Here is a 24084-nt window from a genome sequence, read left to right on the forward strand (position 1 = left end):
CCAGGAGGGTCCCCGCATCTCCAGCCTGCTGAGCACCTACCGGCTCCTCCTGGAAGCTCGTCCATGCAAGCGCAGACCCCGGGCCACACGTGCGGACTGAATCCCGGGCCGCCCCTCAGCGACGGACAGTCCTGCAAGGAGCTGGCAGAGCTCAAACCAGGCAGCAAAGCGGCAGCATGAAGGGAGGTTTGCAGGGAATTAGGATGTTTTGCAAAACACTTGCAAAGGAAATGCTGAGGTCTCTGTGTTGGCTGCAGGGGTCCCAGAGCACCCCTTGAAAAGGATAAATAGGCTTTCTTTTTTTTTTTTTATGTGGGCAATCAATATGCATTACAGTTATATATTATGATGCTTTTCAATTTACCATCTGCAATTTCCCTCTTTACACCTAAATTTCCCAAGATCTGCAGGTGCAGAGCTCTCCTGTGCAACTAGCTGGGAGCCTGCTAGGAATATACAGCTGAGAAAGCTTGGGATGCTCCTTGCAAGCAACAGTGATGTACGAGTGAAGCCTGTGGTGCAATCTGTGGAGGACAGCTGAACAAAATCAGCTCTGAAAAGCCAAAGCCTTAACTGTAGGTAAATACATGATTCAGAACACAGCACAGCTTGACAAATAACAGCATCTTCCCATGTGGAGCAGCGTAAAGCATGCAGCTGTTCTATCACCACAATTTACAGAGGACAACATTTCTCCTGGAAGTAAGGGAACACTCAGTATACGCTCCTGGCCAGATTGATGATCCCTATTTATACTGTAAACTAAGAGAGCACATACTAGAAAGCTGTGGAGTTAAGAGGTTTCAGACTCCAGCTCATGAGCAAGGGTCAGTTTTATGTTCCACACCCCCACGCACCGCCCCAGCCTAGGAATCCATCAGGTTTATTACAGGTCTTTCAATAGCAAACAAGCCATCAGATCACTACATTGCAGTGAAACCGCCAGGCTGAACATGCTGTCCTGGATGTGAGGATACACCTTTACCCTGCAGATCTGCAGATCAACCCTTGTTGTCTGTCCCATCTGCATGGGGTTCATCCTTCAGGCAACCCGAACAGCTGGACAACTCTCAGTTTCTGTTCAAGTTACAGACGTGGTTCCATCAACCTCTAATATCAGATACAAGCAGAGTCCTAGAAAAACACACTCTGTTGTGTTTGCTCAAGAGCCATTTGTACAGTTCCGCCAAGCTAGGAGACCCTGCCAGCTGTCTACCAAAAGGCACCGAGCCAGACTGTACTGAAGTGCTCAGCCGGCGTGTTTACTTATAAGAGAAACTTCTTTTTCAAGCTAGATTTCCAGTTTCTTCTTTTTCTTTCTTTAAACAGTGATAAGATGAGAAACGTTGAAGCTGGAAGTTGGTATATATTATTGCTTTTGAGGGGATAAGTTTCAGCATGTTACTGTTAACACATAGAACAGTGAAACTGGAAGAGATGGTGCAGATTTGAGCTAATATAGTCAAGATTTTGTCTTAAAAAAATCCACAGATATCCAATGCCAAACACAATCTGAAATCCTCAGCTAGCAGGGACATGAATTAACCAAATAACTCTGTAAAAGAGTAAGACCCTGAAAAAAATCTCTATTAAAATAATTGTTATCAGAATCACAAAGCCATAATTAAACTTGGTTTATAATTAAAACACTATGGGTCACAGACAGAGTACTCGGGAACAAAAAGAATATAATTGTGATAGTCAATGCCAAAAACAACATGCCAAATATCCCAAATCTGAAAACCATCAGTTTCTAGCAGGCTGCACATGCAGTGCCTGTTCTGTTTGGCTGAGCTGCCAGCACTCACGAACGCTCTTCGCGCACTCAAAAACCCCTCACACCTTTGCAAGACTTTGCCAAAGTCCAAGCATAAATCTTGGCAACCAAGAGCAAGCCACTGAATGCCGAACCCCAAAAGCTGAAATGGTGTCTGCTGTGCAAGGAACAGCTAGTGAGCACTGGCTTTAAATCAGCAAAGGCCAGTCCTACCTGGCAGCGACTGAAGATATCCGCCAAGGTTACTTGAACGTTGAAGTGCTTCAGAACCTGCAGGGCCTGTTCTTTTGCCTTTTCGGAGCAGTTCACGGAGAAACACCTTCCTTCTCCTACCTGGGACTGCAGCTTCAAAAGACAAATCATAAACCAAAAACTTAACACGAGGCACTCCATGCATAACGATCAGTTTTGATTTTGTCCTGTTTTTCCTAATATACTTGGTTTGCTTTCAGTAACAAGTAACATTGGGAGGGCATTTACAGTCTAAATTTTGATCTAACAAGCACAGCAGGTAACTTAACACTTTGCCTTAATCACAAACAGCCTTGACACTACTGAAGCAGTGTTCACTACATCCTACACGATAGTCTAAGCTCCCTTTAACTTATTATTCGGTGGCATGGTGCTGACAGTGACAGCAAGAGGAAACTGAATTTAATCACAGCTTTCACACGAAACCTGGCCAGATCACACACTGTTTGCAAAAGCACATTCAAGGAGATGGTGTCTAATGACAGTTTTACTACTTCAGCCCTTCCGTTTTACACATTTTTGTACCTGGACTTCATAGATGGCCAATGAATTTGAAGGGGTTGATGCAGACACTTCCTCCTTGTTTGTTCCACATTTAGTACAAAAGTCTGTATCTGAGAACGAGCACTGGGAAGTGTCCAGAGACAACTTTATGAATGTGATAAAAACTGACAGCGAGCTGCGATCAGCTAAATGCAAGTAAAAGAGCCTGGCAGAGCCATTCTGTCCACATGTAAGGCATACAAAGGCAAGGGAACAAAGGGAACCAGACATTTCCCAGGACAATATTGCACACTGGGAAGCAATTATTTCCCTTTTGCAATTTCTGCACAGTACTTTGGAGTTACAGCTTTGCCAAGTAAGATTATGCTGGACTCTGAAATACCTACAACATCAGCCGCAGATGCTGGCAAGCACAGCTTGGATAAGGAGCCTGTAACATGGCATGGCTCCACTTGCCTCACACTATCTCATCAAAGGGGCAGTTTTCTTGAATGTTCATCTACAAAGTAGGGATTTACCAAAGCAAGTTCTGCAAATGCTCCACCTAACTGTTTAAATAGTTGGGATCTCTTTTATCTATAGTCTGAAATGCAGTCTCGCACTTGGACTCGTATGTGGCAGTAAGAGAGGGCACAGACCTAGCAGCCGACATCAGGACATGGTGGGCGTTGATGTGAGAGGCTCAGAATATTCCCACCAACCCTCCACTTTGCAGTATGTTTCATGAAGGACTCTGAATGACTAGTCCTAAAGGCAAGGTTGGGTTTTGCTTTGGTTTTTGTGCCCCTGTAGAGCAAACTCAAGCTTCCTGGTCCCATGCTTAGTGGCTTGTCTCTCTTCTGAGGCCAAAGAAAAGTCTTTAAATATGGAAAAACAGCAGAGTGCTTTGTCAGGATGGACCCAGCCAGCAGTAAGCCAGTAAGGCTCCTTGTGATAAAATGCATGGGAAGTGAGTTTCACTTGCCAGTAAGCCCATACAGAAACATTTTGGCTTGATTTTTTTGACATGGAGGTCAATTGCTCTCCTTGCTGATGAAGTATCAAGCACAAAAGGAACTTTAACTTGGCCGTTCAGAACAAGAGCAAACCTCACAAGACCCTTTTTGTAGTTTCAGGGTAGTTTTCAGACCAAAAAAAGCCAAGCCAGCTGTTCTTTCATATCTGGCTTTTCCTCTTCTCTACACTGCACATCCCAGACTATGCAATGACACAATGCCAGAGAAATGCCAGAAGCTCTAAGCACTTACAGTCTGATATGGGAGTCCAGAGGTTAAAATGACCCTTCCTTCCTGTCGGGCAATCTGGAAAAAAAAAAAAATCTGAAAAAAGTCTTATTTAGCATAGGTTGAAGTTAGCAGTGAATTCAAGTTTCCTTCCAGTCAAAACACAGAGAACATGAACTGGTGACACAGAGTCCTCTACGGTGTCGACATACGCTAGGCCAAGAGTATATGGGTCGAGTTCAACTATACGTTTTTGACAGCAACAGCAGCTTAAGGTATTGCTCCCTCACTGCGCATGTGCTGGAGCAACTACTTGTGCATCTGCACTGCAGATGGACCAAGAAACGGATCCACCTTGAAAAAATCCTATCAGAAAACCTTATTATTTATTCATTTATTTTTCCTTAAGCCAAGCTATTTTTTTTTCCTCGATCTGTCTCACAAAGCAGCAAGCAGTCCTGCTCACTCAGCAATAGGCAGGGGAGAATAGAAAATTACCTTAAGCAGGTAATTCCAGCAAAAAAAAAGAACATTAAATGTGTCTGTAAGCTTCAGACATTAAGAAGGTGATGCTCACTCCATCCCTTAGAGATGAGGCGGTATTAATTTCCTGCAAAGCAAAAATAGGTGCAGAGAAATTGTGTGCACTTTCCAGTCCACAAAGAGAGTCCCCATCAGTGTTTTTCATCCTCCGACTTGTAATCTTGTGCTTTTACCAGAGGTCTCCTTCAAGGGGGAGGTCTGCAAAGAGTTAGGACGGGGCTCATTACTCATGCTTGTGACCTTCACAACAGAGTAAGAGGCGTTTTTGAACAGTTTGGGGCCAAAGGAATATACTAAATCTGGAACTGCAATTCTTCACAAAGATGAAAGTGTGACTGATCTTCATGTGATTAAATGACATCTCTCCCCTCCACTCCTCCTTCTAGGAAGAAAATATTTTCAGGTCTGCAGCAAGAAAAGGATTCCCACGTGAACCAACACGTCTGCTCTGCTAGTGCTGACAAGAGATTGGCACTTCAAGGTAGGCATGAGGTTATTTTTCTTCTCTGGCTTGGATTCTGCTGGAAGCCCTTGCGTTTTTCACTACTTCCAGATGCACGTCACGGCCGTCTCTCTCCTGGTTCCGAGTTTCAGAAGCTTTCTCTGGATCGCTCCTTAACCCCAGTGGGATACATCTGGCGATCAGAGTCTCGCTGCACCTCGCAGACTGCTTTGACAGCACCAAGCAGAGCCAGGGAACATCAAGCTTTAGAAAACAAACAGTTTTCTTAAACTCCCTCCTGGATTCTCTCAAGACTCTTTTGACCTATGGGACACACAATGAGAAGGCAGTAGCTCTAAAGTTACAAAATGCCCTTTCAGTAAATCCAACAACTATTTTCTTCCTAACTTCATCTTCCAGGTAGCCTTTTTACTCCTTCCTTTTGCAGTCACTGCTCTGACAGCACTAAGAGGGGAACTGGTAACAACCTCTAAAGCACCTTCCTATAGCCCAAATCACTGCATTTCTCTCAAAACTACCTCCTCCTCTCAGTAAAGTAGAAAATCTCAAGCAACAGAACTCTTGAAGTGGCAGATGAGATGGCCTTTGCTCAGAGCTATCCTGTCTGCACTCACTATGACTGAACAGCCCTGTGTGCAACTGGCCAACAACCCAACTCCATGGCACAACCTCAAGAGAAGTCCCGTGAGGCCTCAGCTAAACTTCACCACAGTGGGGAAGGCCACATGGGGAAAGAGGTCTCTGAAACTCCCTCAGACCCGGGCGCCTTGATGGGTACATCGGAGGATTTCACAGCTGGAGCACTCAATTGTGACTCCCTGCATCCAGGGTTAATTAGTTCAAACTTGACAAATCCCCTTATCTAAATGGCTCTGCAGAGATGAGCAAGGAACACCAAATAAAAAGGAGAAAAGCAGTATTAGCCATGAACACCTCAGGCTAAATAACAGAGGAAAGACTCTTGCAGCATCATTTTCTGCCTCTGGAACAAGGGCTGGGAGAAGCAGGCAAAGCCAGCAAAGTCGTGTGATAGCAAACGGCTGACTAAACCTGCGGAGGACACGTGCTGGAGAAAACGGCACAGCTCCTTTTCCTCCCTTGAAACAGGTAACTGAGCTTCAGGACCTTCTGGGCAACACCGTGATCATAAATACAGCTAAAAGGAAAGAAATGATTAGAGCAGCTTGCTGGGGTGGGAGGCAGAGCCTCAAGTCCAAGCAGTGTAGAGAGGTCACTGGCCTCGGTTTCACAACCTATTAAAAAGCTGCTATCAGCTTCCTCTGGAAACTGCTTAGATCTTCTGGATAGAAAGTACGACCTAAGACCTTGTGATTACTATGTGCCCCCTAAGAAGACTCTATATTCAGCTAACTTTAATCTTGCAGAGATGACCAAACATAAGCCATTCATGGGTAAAAGAAATCTGGAAGGGCAAGAACTGAAGAGGGAAGAAAAAAAGAGAAATCCTATATATCAAAGCAAGTACCAGCAGCAAGACCCATTACAACCCAAAGAACGTGGAGATTTAAGTGCACAGAAAGCTTCCAGAAACAGCAACACAGAGCTGCAGCCTCATAATTCAAGGAAAAGTGTGTTTTCTGTGGTGGCTGAGCCCTCGCCTGATGTGCGCCAGGCCACACACACGTCCCTGATGAGGCAAACGGCTGCGTGCCTTTTGCAAGGCAGGTGTCTAGGAAAAGCTGCCTTCCCTTGTAGGGCAGAGGTTCAGGAATCACCCTGAGCCAGCAAGGGCACATTTAAACAAAAAGAAATGGATAGAGAGCATCTCGTCCGGGCTGTGCGCTGCGGTAGGATCTCCTACACCCAGGTAGGATCAAAGCCTTGCAACTCCCCAGCCACTATCTCACACTCTGTTAAAATGTAGTGGCCCAGACAGTAACAACTCAGAGGTTTCATCACTTATGGATGCACTTAGTCCAGACTCGTGTATTTGCTGTATTTATGGTATTTTAAAGCTAGACTTCTCTTCAGCATTTGTGAAAATCATACATTGCACAAAGTCAGGGCACGATTTGGTAAAATGGCTGTAAGTATCAGACCAAAACCACTGAACTGGTGTTGTTACTTAATGTAGACCTATTTGCATCAAGATCTCCAAAGGAAAAAAAAAAAACCCTTCTGTTGGCCAAACATAAAGAACTGAGTCTTAAAGACACATTTTCAGTTCTCTGTATCTGCACTGCCTTTACTTTGCAGACTGGTGGAGAGTTAAAGGGACTGGCAAACTGAAGGAATGTTTTACATCAAAACCTTGGAAAAAGACATTCAAAGCAAAGATGAGATCACAGATCAGATATTCCCACCACATGAAGCTCTGCTCCACTGTAGCATCAGAACTCCCCTTTGCGTCTCATTGCTCCAGTGTAATCCAGGGGTAATTTAGTTGCAGGCGCACATCGCTCTAGCTGGCTCCTGAGATCCATCTAAATCTCATCCTCCTCTCCAACTTACTGGTCGACCTGAAAATTTTGGTGAGTAGATATAACCTTACAAAGGAGCCTTCAACACCATGAGAGTTGTAGGAAGCCAGTTCTACCAGCCTTCTGGATGTTATCACACTTCAAAAGATACCAGGTTTGCCTTAGTATGAAGATTACTCTTATAGATGATGATGGTTTTGAAGTTGAAGAGCATAGGCCATTAAAAAAATCCAAGATAGGTTTAAGATTCCCTACAAAGAGAAATGTGCAGAAGACAAGCTGGCAAATGTGTCTGGAAACACAACAGGCATACAACACGGTTAAAGTAAATATATATATATATTTAAGCAGATAAAACATTTGTTCTTTAAAGGAATAACTGCAAAGGATGGCTTCTCCCAAGAGGGCCAAGTTTAACAGCAGCTACAGACATGGAAGGACACTGCCCAAGAGACGCTCCACGTTCTTGATGTGAGAACAGAAGCCCCTGCAGTGTGGGCGTAGCAGAAATAACCCAGCACGATGCAGTCAGAAGCCCCTGGCAAAGACCCGCTGGACACGTACAGCCCTTCTCCAGAGACTGCCTTATTTACCAAGGAGACGGGAACTGGACTTATGGAGCGAGGCTCCAGGCTGGGCCATTAGCAAAAGCACTGCTGAACGTGCAGGGCTTGAGCAGCATGGCCAGCCTAGGGGATACGATTCAGAGCAAACACATGACAAAGAAGCCAACCCCCCTCTCAGTTCATGGGCTGCTCTCATGCAGGTGAGGGAGCTTGTCCAGCACACCTGGGGCAAACACTCACCCCCAGCTGCACAGCTGTTTGGCCAAACCGCTCCATGCACTGCACTCCAGCAGCTGTGATCTAAATGTGCTACAAATATTACTGCCACCCCACGGAACCAGAAGACCTGGAAAACAACATGGGGCCCACGTTTGGACACAAAACTGCTCTTCCCCAAGGAAATAGTGCATGATAATGCATGGCATGATAAATTTGCCACGTCGAACGTCATCCAAGAAAAGACGTTTCACCAAAGATAACAACACAACATGAAGCAGTACATAGGACAGGTTGGTTTCAAGTTTAGCCTGGAAATGGGATTTCTCAAATCAGTGCATGAGCATTACTCCTTTTACTGCCAAACACTCGAAGAAATTGCAGGGAAAAATATCCATGACTGTGCAAGCACAACTTACATTGCTCTCAAGCCTTTCATTTATCTTTTTAAGTCGAATGATATGCTCCATCTACCTTCCAATACTTGAAGTTCCTTTAACAACAGCCAGTAATGAGAACAACGAGGAACAACCTCCAGGGTATTCAGGAGTTCTTGGCCCAAGAAGCCATGTGATATCACTGATAAATCATTTCAGTGAAATTACAGTAACGAAGAACAAACATCAACTCTACAGACGCACACAAGTTCCCGGTGAGGTGACGTTAGTCTCAGATTGCTTTGGGACAACATCAGAACTGCCTGCCTTGTGTTTGGGGACCAGGATACAAATCTTTTTCCTGCCCTTTGCAAAACCATTTGCTGGTTTTCTGGTATACAGTGGTTAGGTTAACATCCAACTTTTATTAAATCGGGAATTATCGGATATAAAGCAGGGTGGGAGTGGTCCATTTTTATCTTTGATTATCCAAACCCAGATCAAAGGCTCTCCAATACAGTAACACTCCAAGGGTTTTTGATAGTGAAAGGATGTTTGTCCGGTCACCATAGAGAAAGCAATGTAAAACATCCTGTTCTTAGCACGATAAGGAATCAGGATGAGAAGAGGAGACGAAGCTCTGGGGGGAGGCAGTGAGAGCTAGTTTGTTTAAAAGACTTGTGCAAGTTTGGCAGAGTTGATATATTAAATATTTCTGCAGAACCTAGAGCCTGCCCAGGATTCAGGGCAGGCAGACATGTGAAGAGGAAACATCCTGTGCACCAGGCCAGTGATCAGTGCACGCTCAGCAGTAACACGCTGCATGGGCTGGGTATCTCCATCTCTGGCATAGCAGAAATAGATCTGAAACAAAGACGCACGTGTCTCTCTCCTCTGACATGCAGGGGGTCAAAGTGGTTATGGCAGTCCACATCAGTGTTAGCTGTCCCCATGTATGTCAGGGAGTTTTCCTTTCCCAAGCCTTCCCTGCAGTTTGTGGTTGAGTCATCTCACGAGGCAGTAGCCAGCTCGGAAGTCACCTGGTAATTTATTACAGCAATTTTCCCTTCCATGCTGCACAGCTGCTCTTTGATTACGTTTCAACTGGACTGACCCAGTATAGAGCAGGCACAAAGCATCCTGGCAAGCCCAAACGGGAGTCCATTAGTCCAAATGAGTTTTGGTTCCTTTTTCTATTATTTTGTGCAAGGGTGCCAACATCCCATTCAAGACACTGGAGACCACAGGCCACACCTCTAGCATTTATATCCTTTATTGACTTAAAATGACAAAAACAGACAGACAAAGAAGACTTGAGATCATGGCACTCTAGGCAAAGTGTGGTTTGTTCACCTTTTCTCCCTGGAAATGGAATGCCAAACGCCAGTGTAGGCACTAAGGAACGCCAGCTGCCGCGTGGCACACATGACATGGTCCGGGCAAGGGCACAGGAGGAACCATGTGCAGGGCACGTCCCACCAACCTGCTGTCAGTGCTGCCTTCACTGAATAACTAACCAGTGAGGTCATTCCTGAAGCTTCAGGCCTTCTCCAAGGAACACAGACAGGAGTTACAAACACACACATGTGACTAACCTCGGCAGCTTTCCTGTGGTCTTCTTCGTTCTCCAGAATCCGGACATCTACACCAAGGCAGCGAAGATAGCGCCCAAGGCCTTGCAACATGTTATCACAGACCACGCTGAACTCCTTCGGGGAGATGGGCTCAGCAGGACACGAAGCTTCCTTGACAAACCTTTTGCATTGCTAGAGAAAAACAACAGATCTGTAATCTGCAGAACAGATGGCTGATTTCCAACATATTTGTACTTTGCCTCCCTGCAGTCACCCACTGTGACAAATCCAAGTGTCCTCTACCACTTGCATTACAATTTCCACCTCTGCAAAACCTTTGCATTTCTCTTAACGTCCCCTAGACTCTTCCACATCGACCATCCAGTCTTTGGGAAGGAGGCAACACATGATGGGGCTAATTCTGGGTTAATCATTTGCTGGCTAGCCAACTGACATTGATTAACTAGCCACACAAAACATGACTTGCAGCCTTTCCCTGGGGAAATGCTAACTTGGCCTTCCCTGGTCTACTCAGACATCAATTTTCATGAAGTCAGAGAAATTCATCTTCAAGACTGCTATTCCCTTGTCAAATTAGGCTGCAGATGTTCTAAGTTAATGCTAGAGAAAGGGATCTGTCAGACAGAAAAAGAAACAGGTAGACAAAGCAGTCACGTCAGCCTTGTTATCTTTGGAAGTTTAAAAATAGATAGTGCCTGAAATCTGTTTATTTTATTTCAAATGTCTGCTGCTGGGGAAGTTCCTGCAGTTGAATACTTTGTCTTTGGGAGACTCCCAGAAGCACAATGGCTAAATTCATGGAGAAGAGAAGTTATTAAATAGCCTCTAGCGTTGAGCTTTACCTTCGGGAACTTCAGTCAGCTGGAATGACTGCAGGACACTGCCACCATCTAGGCAGGAGCTAACTCTGGCCTGGACGTGCTGGGAGGCACAATGCAGACACCCCCCAGCTGCCTGCGTGGACTTGCTCAGCTCTGCGAGCATCGCAGATGCATCTCCGGGAGGCTGGTCTGTGCACTCAGAGCTCTGCAGCACGACAGGGACTAAGTGAAGCATCCCTGGCTCCAGAAGGACATTGGAAGACGCAGATGCCCTGAGACAGAGTGCACGATAACGGAGCGAGCTGCCCCTCCATTACTGAGGTAGTCAGAAGATGCTGACCCCATGCTGTGGCTTCTGCTCAAAGGGACATAAAGGAGCAGCATCTGGCTCTTAACCAGTCATTGTGCAGTGACCAGCAATTTCATATCTAGCTTTTTGTCTAACTTTTCATGCCAGTGGAGCTCAGAGGGCTTTTGGAGGAGGACAGTGTCATCAGCCTCGTTTCATACAGAGTGGACCAGGAAACACAGAGAAAGGGACTGAAGTTGTGCATGAAGCAGAGTTAGGCAGAGGACTTTGCTTTTTTGAGCCCCAGTCCGGGTTTTACTACCTACCTCTCAGCTAATGAATTTGACTGTACAGAACACAACGATGACCCATGAGCTTACCAGGTTAATTCCAGCCTGAAGTACTTACTTCTCCCATCTCTGCAGCAGTCAGTCAAAGTGTGTTATGAATGTTGTATGTTGTAACTTGCAACACTCCTATACACACGGAGTGCTTAGAAAAGCACTCAGCAGCTCTGTGTTTTATCAAGACTAACAGGGTAGCATACATTGACACATACTAGATAGGAGGATCCCCAAAAGGAAGCTACCATCAGCAGCATCTCACTGCAGCCATGGAAGGTACTACGGACACCAGGAGCTACATACACCTTTGGGACTTCTTTGAAGGACACGCAGCCATAGTTAGCCTGGCCAGTTCCTCAGCAAAGCCAGTTTTCCACTTATGTTTTCATAGGTGCACAAACAACTGGATAGGTGCATTTTGAAAGTAAAACATTTACCTCCTTTATCACTAAGAGACAGGGATCAGTCATAATGGAAGATATTTAAGCAGTCACATAGCCCCAAGCTATCACCAGCTGGATTTTAAGGCTCTTCCATAACATATGTTGCAGGAAGAGGTCAGTCATGGAGGACATGGTGGTAGGCAGGGAGGTGGAGATCAACCATCTTTTGCAGACTTTTCCTCCCAGTGCAATCAAGAGGCATTCCCAGTGTGGAACCAGTATGTGGAAGCTTCGTTAAAAGCAAAAGAGACTGGAGTTTGGAAACCTAATTAATGCAGCACCTAGGCCAAGGAGTTCAAAATGCACGAGTATGAGGAAACGTGAAAGCAGTGCTTCTGCTAGCAAGTTTAACTGGATTCTGCCTCACAGATTTGTACCAATGTTCTTCCAGGAGAGACAGATGAACCTACAATTGCAGGAAAAGCTGTAATGAGGCACTCAAAGGGGAAGGTGTATCTTCCCAGTGGAGGGTTGGCATGAGGAAGACATTTGCTGCAATCGTCCTGAGAATGAGCTACAAACAGGCATATCAGGCAGAGCTAATAGTAAGACTGAAAGACAAGGTAATGTTTGAAGGGGTCTCGAGCAACATGAAGATCTTTGAAGATGTTTACAAACCTGTCCAGAAGATGACGGTACTTCTTGTTTAATCAGCTGCTTCTTTGTCCTGGGTTTTATGCTGGGTTTTCCCACCAGACTCGCAGTCAGGTCTGAACTCAGACCAAAGCTTGCTGGATCCTTGCATAGCTTCCCGTAGACCTCCAACAAGCAGTATGCGTCCGAAGCTAAAAGAACAGAACAGGAGCATCAGAGGGTTTCATCCAGAAGAAAAACAGAGGTTTTTATTTGATGTAAGGAAGAGCCTTCACCTTTGCAAATGCCACAAAATATAATGTTTGAATACAAACATTGTGTCAAGGTGCAACTTACCCTCTCCTCTTCTACTTTCAGTACCTAATCACGTGCCCAACTCAGAGCAACACACAAGACATTTTCCCTCCAGGTAATTAAGACAGAGAGCACCAACCTCAATCTAACACAAAGGGGCTGCTATTCATGCAAAGATTTTTCCCCTTGCTGGGCAGAAACACATGAACACAAAGAGTTGAGGCAGAGGAGCTGAAAGAAGCCCCTCCACTGAGACATCGGGGCCTCTGCTGAGACGTAGTGGCTGAGCCCTAATGTGATGCAAATTAAAGCAGGCCTGTTCAAACTGCCTCGCAGGGCAGTTATAGCCACCCCATCTCCCCGGCATTGTTGCGGAGCAGCCGCTCGCACCCACGGTTTGTTACCGCTTCGCAGCTCTGGGAAGGTAACTTCCAGATTCGATGCCATATCTTAAAACGTAATAACCGAGTTGTTTGCAATCACCTGCCCACACACACTGCTGTGCGGCCTCTGCTCCTTGCAACGGAAACCAGCTAAGTCTCCAAGCCAGTTTTACAAGTCCTGGTGATTAACTTTTTGTGGGAACTGTGTCAACTTCAAGGATAGCTGAATTTACCAAAGGGCTGGTTCGCTTCAGCAGACTGGTCTTTGATGCCTCAGGAAAATATTTAGACCCAGACTTCTGACTCGGGGGTAATCAACAGCAACCTCCATTGCTCCTTCCGCCGTACTGACTTTGTGCTGCAGTCTCTGACACCAGCTCTATCCGCTTTTAACCCTGCTCTAACAAGCACTTCACTACGACAAACGAACACAATACTTGTTTCCAAGCAAGGCTATGTGGTGAAATGAGGCAGAAGGAAGTGGACTTTCTTCCTTTTCAGTTGTAGAAAGGAATTTCCACCAAGATGCTGTTTCATCAGAAAGAATCAGCCAAGCACAGGAATTCCTTCAGAAAGGCAATAATGAATCACTGGACAGTTTAAACTTCAACCACTAAAGCCACGTTTGCAAAAAGGGCAAATATTACGTGCTGGCTTCTCTGAACAGGAACTAATAAGCAAAGCCATTTTCTCTGTTTGCTATCTAACGATTTTTCCAGGGACAGCCTGTAACGGACTCTCCGGAGCACCTTGCCATGGAGGTAGTGACCACACCTGCATAGAGGATCTGTTCCTCGCGGAGCGGCCGTTTCTCCCAGTTAGACAGCTGCTCTGTTTTATCTAGAGGCTTCCCCAGTACATGTTGCACCAACAGGCTGAGTCCTCTTTCCGGCTGCCTGAACGCTCTATCCTCGCAGCTGGGCTCTGGGGCCAGTACGTCGACCTTCCGGCCACTCTTCTTCCAGTCAATGAAGCTCTTCTGCAACTAACAGCACAAGAAAGATGTAAAACACATGGTTAGAAAACTACTTCTGCACCACCTCCTATTTCAGAAGGTGGTGTCACACAGCAGCCCTATCATCTCTATCTCTTGCATGGCACATTGTATCCCGTTGTCTCAGACAAGGGCTGGGGTGGCATGAGATATATCGGCGGAGTCTGGTTATTTGTTTAACAAACACCCTTGCTGGAATGAAATGTGTTTCATAACCAGGCAAGGAGAACACCCGTGCTGACAGCATTGCATCAGAGCACTGGGGCTGCGCCGGGGACTCCTCGGGCGTGCAGGGTGCTCAGCTGCACTGCGGGCTGCCAGAGACAACAAAATGGCACAGCAGCAGCAGCAGCAGCAGCAGGATCTTCCTTCACAGGGCCAGTGAGAAGAGGTGTTTCCAAACACGGGGGCCAAGGGCCTTTCTGAAGTTTGCACGTCTCGGATAAGACCGAGGCAGTGGCTGCTGGAGAGCGTTTCAGACTCCGCAGCACTGCCCAGTTGAACTCTCAGTCCTGCAGAGCAGTGTTCAACCCAATCCCACAGCCTTAAACAAACTACAAATTTTACTAGTTAGAATGTTTCTTCCTTACCGTTTCTAAAGACAGCTAAAAACGATTGTGTTCTAACCCAGAGACAAGCTGCATTTCAATCCAGCAGAAATTCCTGTTCTGCATCCATCCAAAGCCCTCCTGAAACACTGTAGCTTCTCTACAATCCAATAGCTCCATAATAACTGCTTTGGTACCAAAGAGGTTGGAATATCAAACTTTCTACAAGCACCTTCCTCCTAGTTGAACAAAACCATGTTCCCATTCAAGTGCTTCGTCATAGCTTTCATACTGTCTATGAAAGAATTATATCAAGCACTGACCTTCTGGTTGACAAAAAAAGAAAAAAAATCTTCTTTCTTTGAAGAGTCACACTATCCTTGAAACCAGAAGGGGAAAAAGTTCTACTAATTCATTTAGCCATTTCCCTGCCAATACAGGATACAGAAAGAGAAATGTTGCAAAACCATGGCAATTATCTACCAACCAGCAAAGGCAAAAGAAATTATTTTCATTATCTTCAAAGTCCATCCTTACTTGTTTGTCTACTGTGAGTAGATCCACTACACCCTGAGCTTGCTTATCCACATCTTTCAAAGCAGAGCATGTGGCTGCAAGGCTCTTAAGGTCTCCAGACATCCCATAACCTGGAAAAACAAACCCCGAATCAAACAGCTAGTAAAGCTCAAATCGTGGCTAAATCCCTGCAGTTCTGTCTTGTCAAAACATTCACAATGTATGTACAAACTTTGGTGGAAAGACTGCTCAAAGTAGGGAGAAGGGCAGTCTCCCAGCTTTCCTGCTTCAAAGATTTACTCTTGCAGGTGAAGACTGGGAGTGTAAAGGTGGATGGAAAAGGTTTGCTGTGTATTTTCCTGTAGCTTCTGAAGTTGCACTTTTCAACTGAGTTAAAATTTGCTAGACCAGTGAAAGGCTAACAGATCAGCTCCATGAGAAGTTTTAGTCTCCAACAAGTTGCACTGGAGAATTCTATGTCCTCAAAACCAGCTTTACACTTCCCCAAAACATTCAAACAGAATCTAAATCCAGGAATGCTAAGCAACAGAGGCCTGAGGTCTACCAGGGTAGCTTCAGGAAAGGGCAAGCAAATCCAGAAAGCTGGATGGCAGACTTGCATAGTCCACTCAAGGCTGGTGTAAGTCAGGGCTTGGTACAGAGGTAACCAAGACAATCCCAAGCCCACAGGGATCAGGCTAACTTGAAAACCTTTGGCCTGGCCTGAAAAGGGGACATTTCTGTCATTCGCAGGTTTGCCACTCACCCTGCCTTCTGATATAGCAATCTTTGAATACCCAGTCCTACAAAAGCTGAAAATGCTTAGAAAAATGGCTTAGGAATTTCAGACAGGATGAGAGGTTGACCTCCTTTAAAGACATGAGTAGGAGAGAAGAGAAGCAAGTTACCAAGTTTAGTGATGCCTGGATCCAAATAGAGCCTCTGGATGAACTGGGAAAGCTTCTCCTTCTCATCCTCCCTCTCAGCTTTCTCAAGGAGCTGCGGCAAGTCCAGCAGGAAGACCTCCTCATCCACAGCGATTTGGAGGAGGGAGACACGTGGCTTCCCAATGACGCCGAACGAAGGCCTCCATTCCATGTCAATGCCCACCACCTGTCCTGGCTGCAACACAGACAGGTCTTCTTCATTTCCAGATTATCTATACTTGGTTGGTGTGGACCAGCTCTTGAGAGACCAACGCTGTCCCAGGGCCACTACTCCTGAACACTAATGTTTCCTTTTAAATGTCTTCCATTTTGAATTATTGATGTGTGAGCTACTACAGATTAAATGGACTTTCACAGCACACCAGAGTTACCCCTCTGGGGACTTTTCCTGGTGTAGTAATTTCCAATCTGTTCCTCAATCAGACAAGCCTTTAGACCTTGCTCCCTCCCTGAGTAGCTTCCCCTGAGTTGGAGAGAGAGACATTTGATGGCAGTGACACTCACACATAACTCCACATACCAGTCTGCAGTGAGGCTTCTGCTCCTCAACCCTGCAAAGGAAATACCAGAATAAAACTGACCTTCAGCACCTTTTCCCAGCACGGCAGCATCTCTTCCAAAGTCTGCAGAAAGTGAATATTTGCCCGTGGAATAGGTAACTGGTAATAATCCTTCTTCTTCTTAACCTCTTCATAATTCTGTGCCTTCTCAGTCTCTTCCACCCTGCAGAACCAGATCCAACAGCTTTTAAGCATGCCATGAGGGGGACTCCTAGCTTGGAGGAACATCAGGAGTCTTAAGTCCCTCATTTTACTCATGCCTCCTACTTTTCATGTCACACAATTCTTTTTAACTTCCTCTTTTTTCATTTTCCTGTAATTTCTATTTCCTTCATCCTGACTCATACACTCCTTTCATTTTATACACCAAAACCGGCCCTGCATTCCAGACCTCTCCATGCACACGCACTGCAGAGACAGCCACCCCAGACAACACGCTCTCACCCAGCTCCCAGGCTCTGTCCTCACTGTTCAGCTCTCGTTCCCAGAACTGATGCAACTTGATAGATGACAAAGTTGGGCAGATGTTTCCAGATTCAAAGATTTTACAGTTTCATTTTACCATTGAAGCCCCTGAAGTTAACAGAGAAGTCTGATAGCTCCCACAGGGCAATATATAACAGAGAAATCATCTTAGATCAACTGGGTGTCCATACAGGAGCTTCATGTTCCCCTAGGACAAAAACTCTCTCCAAAAGGGAATCTCACATTGCTCCACACTTGGATCACTACCAGGCAGGAAGGGGCGAGTCTGTCTCATGAATTTGCACTGCAAAGCCTTGGGAGGGATTCAAGGACCTCCTTGCTGCTATCCAGCTTCTTCTGGTCCATTCTCTTCCCTGTACAACATCCCCCAAACTATGCAAGAACATTTGTCCCGTGTTGCATGGGAAAGAAATGAGGAAAGTTCAGAAATAACGTTTCAAAATCTTCTATATTTAGGGGGAGACTTTAGACTGAGTGCCAGGCCTGTGCTACTCCATTTGGGCATCAAATGAAACCATGCAGAGCAGCTTAGGATCTGTGTATTTACAACACTGGGAATGTTGGGAAGGTGCCTGCAAAAATGAGCTAACTGGTTTCCTATGACAGGATCTTACACAGCACATTTTCTTTTCAAAACGCAGCAGAGTCTCTTGAAAGGGCCCTGTAACTGGAAGGTCAGCACATTGCTATGGTGTCCCAGCCAGATGATGCAATCAGAGGAGAGAGACTAATAAAAAATATCCAGCTATTTTGGACATATCACAAACTTCTGGATAGTCTCTTTCCCATCGAGACTCAAAAGGGTTTATTATTTGAGAAAATATTTACTAACCCCATGTTTAGGGGACTGTGTGACTGCTTTTGCAGCAGGCAGCTTTCCCTGTACAAACACTCTTTTCCAGGGGTTTGTGTGCATGGAGAAGTCAATATTTGTTTAAAATATTTAATGAAGGTGTGAAGTCTCATGTCCTCAGGACTATTCTCATCTGCAGGGCAGGAGCGGCATGCGGTGGCACCGGTGGCAGAGAAGGTGTCACTTATTTGCTTCCCTGCAGTGTGAACACCCTCCCCGGGAACCCGCCGCTTTGTTAGCTCCAACGGCAGCGCAGCAGAAGCATTGCTCCATCAGGCTTCCTGGTCCATGGCTTTTCAAGGAGCTACTGTAACAGGTATTATGACCAGATGAGTAAACTGAGGCCCAAAAGGCTTCCACTCATCCATCCCCACTCCTTGTGAACAGCAGAGCACATCTTACTACTTGGTTTGCCTTCATTCTGCCCCTGACACGATGCAGGCATCCTAGAGGGTAGAGATGAAGTGACATTCCTGACCTCTTTGCTTCCTTCCTCACTAGATCCCCTGAGTTTGTGGCCAGGCCGCGCTCCTGTTAATCACCCCTTTGTGTTTTGTGGGATTGCACCTCATGTAAAAACCTTCTGGCTCCCACCAGGGGCAGCTTCAGGAGGGAGAAGGAGGGCAGTTTCACAATGCAACTGCACTGGAGCAAGGCAAAAGCACGTCCTAGACAGACAAGAGCCTCCTGTGCTCCAAGAAAGCCCGAGAGAAGTGGGCCTTTGCAGACAGTGCCCAGGGGTGAATACACCCATGGTATATTTCCTAAAGGTACGCGTGTCTTGAACACGAACCACTGCAGGGATCTTCACTAAGATCTGTTCTATGAAGCTCAACACACAAACTGTTCAAAATACTCATCATTAAGAAAATACTAATACACTTGAAGCTCTCATCTGCCTTCTAAACATTTCTAGTCCAACCTGTGGCCCATAAACATGATTTTCAGCCATTAAAACTGTAGTTTTTGCAGATTCACTTGTTCCAGGAGATGGAAATCTGCTCTAATGTGGAAGACAACAATTCTAATGATAAACTTTGGGACACATGTAACATTGTTCAGGTGTTAGGTGTGCACTTTTTAGAAGGATCTCCTACCCAGCAGTTACAGAGGAACATTAACCAGGCAGCAGTAACAGATTCTAACCAACAGCTGGAGTTCACAATTCTGGCGTATGACACGAAGGACAGAATGCTGAACAACAAACATAAGGTAAGAGGACACATGCAAACCCTGTGGATGCAATAAACATATCCTGCTGTAACAGGAGAAAGGCTCAGGCCATGCAAAGGTAGCAGGAGAGGAAGGGCAAGCAGAGCTGCATAATGGCAATGCCAAGAGGGTCCCTTCTTCTTGTCCTAAGAGTCCATTTACAGACAGACAGAGCCTTCTACCTACACTGAAAGGCTGAACTCCATACATGAAGTTATTACTAGTATTACTTGGTATTATTAGTAGAACGGGCTATCTTTGAAGGATGCTAAAGATACAGTTATTAGCTCACATAAAGTTGTATATAATTGATCCTTGAGAGTGGTCAGGATTTTCCTGCAAATCTTCCTCTTGTTTCTCCTGTTTCTGAACTGGAAAGACCCATCTCCAAATTTTAAAAAAGAAAGAAAAAGAAAATACCCATATTTAAGAAAACATAAGAAGAACAAGCTTTGAGCTATGCTCTCCTGCTTTTGCACTGACCTTTCAGGTGTAAATCCTCTCCTGTGCAGAGTCCTTTAGATTAATTAGAGCATTAGATTAATTCATACTCATGAGTGACTGGAGGAAAAAGCTGCTTTCTTTGATTGCAATGGGCCAGCAGAGTGATTGTGTAATTTCTGGGAGCCCAGAGACTGCAGTGATTTACAGCCTTGCACGGGTTTGCTCACGAGCACCCAAGGGCACAGCACCTACCAGGTCAGGGGGCTTTCGAGCTATTCCAGCAGGTTTTTAGATGCAGGTACTGGTCCTGCTCCATGACGTCTATCCGGTGCTATATCACTGAACACCACCCCTACACCCTTCCTAAACAACTACTTTTGTACGTCCACAGGGAGTGCACAGAATACAGCCCCCCGCCTTTTTTTTTAAAAAAAAAAAAAAGAGAGATCTTGGATTGGACAAGTTCCCCCAACAAGGTGAAGCTACCACCTGGATTCCACTGGGAACTCTGGGTGCTGCAGGCCGACCTGCTGTGTGCAACCTCAGGGGCGCTGAATTCGGAGAGGAACCATGGCCCTACTTTATTGGAATTGCATGAGTTATTGCATGAGAGGGGGCAGGGGTGAATTAAGGGCCTAAAGGCTTCTTAAGGACCTGAAAACATAGTTTTATCTCAAATTTAATTAATGTAACCTTTCTAGGATCTGATCCCAAATATCAAAAATCCCCATTACTTCTGACAGCTTTGGATGAGGAAAAAGTATAGGCCGAACTAAAAATGGTGGAAGAGCTGTCAAAGGACAAAGAAAATTAGTATAATTTAAAAATGCTGCAGAATTTTAAAATAATTTTCTTGGCCACAAGTGTCTCAAAAAGCATTGTACCAGTACAGGTTGCAGTACAGAAAATTTGTTGACGAATACAATCACCTCATATAAACTAAACACATCTTCATGCTATACCCATGTTATTTAATCTTATCAGTGTTAATCAGTACTGATCAGTGTCTATAAGTACCTCAAGGGAGGGAGCGAGGAGGATGGTGCTGGCCTCTTTTCACTGGCAGCCACCAACAGAACTAGAGGAAGTGGCCGGAAACTGAAGCACCAAAAGTTCCACAGGAACTTAAGGAAAAATTTCTTACCAGTGAGGGTGACAGGGCCCTGGAACAGGCTGCCCAGAGAGGTTGTGGAGTCTCCTTCTCTGGAGATCTTCAAACCCGCTTGGACGCAGTCCTGTGCCATGTGCTCTAGGTGACCCTGCGTGTGCAGGGAGTTGGACTAGATAATCTCTAGAGGTCCCTTCCAACCTTAACCATTCTATGATCGTATGATTCTATGATTTGTGCTAGTAACCTGGCAAAGGAGGTCTAAAGACCTGTCCACAGCATAGAACATGTTTATACAGCTTCTAAATATTCAGAGTGAGATTAAAATGCACCTCTTGAGGACATTTCCATGTTTGTGAAAAGCAAATGCAACATATAAAATGCATATAGACATGATCCAAAAACAGAGGAAGTTTTTGCAAAATTATCTCCCCAAAGAAGCATTACATAGGATTATGTTAAATAAATACATAGTCCTTGTACAATAAGCAATTGACTTTGAACTGCCATGAAATAAACTATACATATACCTCTCTTGGATCTCAAGCTTTTGCAGTTCATCAGCCACTCCATAAGGCAGGATCTCCTTGGGCATATTGCAGCGCTGAGCCCATCGTGCAGCTGTGCTCTTGTCACTATAATTGATGAGCAATTGTATCAGGTGCCCTTGTAGCCACTGGTTCTCTCCAACCGTGTTCTGCAAAGAATCAAATGCACATGAAGACTGGCAGTGCAAGCTTCATGATGAGGATACCCAACCCTGTCTCAGGAGACTGACGTGGGTGACCCTCCAAGGGGTTTGGACAAGCAGAGGAGGAGCAAGGCTCTCCCTACCACACCAGTGATGATATTTAAATCCAGCGAGGGATGCATTTTTTTTGCCAAGAGATGAAGAGCACCTATCACAACAGGGCACTAGCCAAGCTCTCTACCTTCTTGGCTACAAGGTGGCTTTGAACTGCATTTAGTCACCTCATCGCAAGGGAGAAATGAAGGTAAAACAATGTCATTGTGCCTGACTGATGACTAGCACATAATTTGGGCTACCTCAGGTACCGACCAAATTAAGCAATATCAGAACACCTGACTGACTAGAGAAGAGAGAGTTCTTCGGGCCTGGTAGGCAATTAATCATGGATGGGCCTTGGGTTTAGACTGCTTTGTAGTTTTGTACGTGTGCATGGTCCTGAAGGCACTTGGTGACTGGAGCTGCGGAGAGGCAATAGGAGGGTTCAGTCGCTCAGACAAGACAACAGCCTGGGCTCTCCTCCTGCAGCCTGGGTGTGGGTGACCAGGCTGCTGCTTTCCACCAGCCACAAACAGGCTCCATGTGGAATGTGTCAGTAAGGCCTTCCAGGGCAGCAGGCATTGGTGGTCATTGAGAAAATGTTCATGCACCTGATCACGGCTCACCTGGACATCCCTCAGTTAAAATTGGTGCTCAGTCCCATCATCTGTCAAAAAACATCCTTTGCAATCAGTATGGACCTTGCCAGGATTGCTGCTGCGGTCCAGCATTTGACTGGTCTCATTCTGAGCATCAGATAGATTTTACAAACTTTATCCCCACTGATTATGAAAGGAACCTTGGGCAGTTGCTTGGGCTATGCTGACTAACTCAGTGTGCTAGTAATTCCTCTCTCTGTAACTATTTAAGACCTCTGTGGTCATGAAAACTGGATTAGCTCTTCTGGGATATGAACACACATCTCAGGTGTCGTTGTAGGAATCCCATATGCACCTAGCATCCAGGATGGTTTAAAAGACGCCCAGGCCTTGGCATGTGTCTGAGCCCACAAGATGTAAGCACAAACTCACTGCTGTTTGTAGCTTGAGCTCTAACACTCAGCGTGGCCGAGGCGATCCAGAGTGGCTGAGGCACAACGCACTATGGCCAAAACAAGATGAAACCTGACATGGTAAGTCAGAACTCACAGCTACTCCATTACACTATTGTTAGCACTACCAACAAGCACTTTCTGGGGCAGAGAAGGCCATGACATTGAAATGCCCAGATGCAAACTTTAAGTCTCCCTCTATGCACACACACCACAGCCATCACTCCTTGGCCGCGCAGGCACACAGTGCTTGCGGGCTCAGCAGCTGTTCCCAGGCACTGCAGGCACCTTGCTTTTTCTCTACAGCATGTACAAACACAGCCCAGCTGTGTGGTAAGCTGGGGGCCACCGGGCTTCATTCCTCTCATTCCTTTGGTAACTAAAAGGTGAGAAGTTGTCTTCAAAGTAGACGCCTTGTATAGACATCAGGGAAAAACCCTGTTGATGGCCCCAAGGTAAAAAAAAATAAAAATAAAATAATAAGAATAAGAATAATAATAATAATAAGAAGAAGAATAAAGAATAAACAACCCCCCCAAAACTGCACAGAAGTGCAGGAAAGAGACTTGGAAGAAAACTCACGCAGAAATTCTGCATCCCAGGGAGTGCACACGGGAAAAGCCAGCTGCCCATAGAGCTACTGCCTGGTGATATAACAAGCAGATGATGCTAGTGAGACAGAGGCCCAAGAGCTGGGGAACACCATCTCAACCAGACATGTCAGTCACGAGAGAAGCAGGAAAGGGCAAATTATCCCAGAACCATGGAGATGTGTGCTCTCTCCATCTAAGGTTGTTTGGCTGTTCCATGCAGCCAAGATTTATGCCAGGAGACCTCAAGCACACACTTGAGCACCCAACTCTGCAGACCTCTGCACCAGCATTAACCTTGATAGGTGCTACAGTTGGGCAGTCCCAGGATTAAATGTAAGTCCTTCCCTGATAATGAACACAAGTCCCTCACTAGGTCCCCAGTCATCATGAGAAAGTCCTCTTTGTCCCAGAGCAATCTATGTGCAGTCTTTCAACTCTTCCCCTTTCAACTAATCTGTGTTTACTGCCCAAATCTCTTCTGGCCGTACCATCCCAGATACTCCGTGCATCTTGCACATCTCTGGTAATGCAACATGCGAAGCAGGCCTGAATAACCTTTTTTATCTATTTTGTAAGGCCGCTTTTCAGAGTCCTTCACAGAAAGAACAGATTTTTTTTTTTTTTATTAACATCACAGTGCAATGCCCTCCTAAAGGTTCCCCAGTGTCCATCTTATTGTCTTGCTGCCTTTTTCCTACAACACAAAATCTCTCGGCTGGATTTCTCCTCAATTCACCCAGAATCAATGCTGAACAAATCTTATTATGCCAGCGTTACTTCGGAAATACTGAGGTGCGGGATATATTTTTTTTCCTTTTAATGATAACAGATTTAATCTTTCAACCACAAAAACTTCTCTG

The 24084-nt window shown here is 45.5% G+C and overlaps 1 protein-coding gene across 2 annotated transcripts in view; it reads right to left on the reverse strand.

Annotated features, from left to right (window-relative positions):
• Nucleotides 1-24084, reverse strand: part of EXD3 (exonuclease 3'-5' domain containing 3) — a 232960-nt gene that overhangs the window by 144748 nt on the left and 64128 nt on the right. For both annotated transcript variants that reach the window (XM_088527996.1, XM_088527995.1), the window contains exons 10-18: nucleotides 21324-21490; nucleotides 16712-16853; nucleotides 16092-16305; nucleotides 15205-15314; nucleotides 13900-14110; nucleotides 12473-12639; nucleotides 9958-10128; nucleotides 3781-3834; nucleotides 1991-2122 (exon numbers count right to left, since the gene is read on the reverse strand). In XM_088527996.1, coding sequence (XP_088384122.1) covers nucleotides 1991-2122; nucleotides 3781-3834; nucleotides 9958-10128; nucleotides 12473-12639; nucleotides 13900-14110; nucleotides 15205-15314; nucleotides 16092-16305; nucleotides 16712-16853; nucleotides 21324-21490 — 1368 coding nt within the window. The remainder of the gene's footprint in view (nucleotides 1-1990; nucleotides 2123-3780; nucleotides 3835-9957; nucleotides 10129-12472; nucleotides 12640-13899; nucleotides 14111-15204; nucleotides 15315-16091; nucleotides 16306-16711; nucleotides 16854-21323; nucleotides 21491-24084) is intronic.

This window comes from Tinamus guttatus, unplaced genomic scaffold, assembly GCF_059628265.1.
Source record: "Tinamus guttatus ecotype Peru unplaced genomic scaffold, ASM5962826v1 Tinamus_guttatus_pri_ptg000297l, whole genome shotgun sequence".
NCBI lineage: Eukaryota > Metazoa > Chordata > Aves > Tinamiformes > Tinamidae > Tinamus > Tinamus guttatus.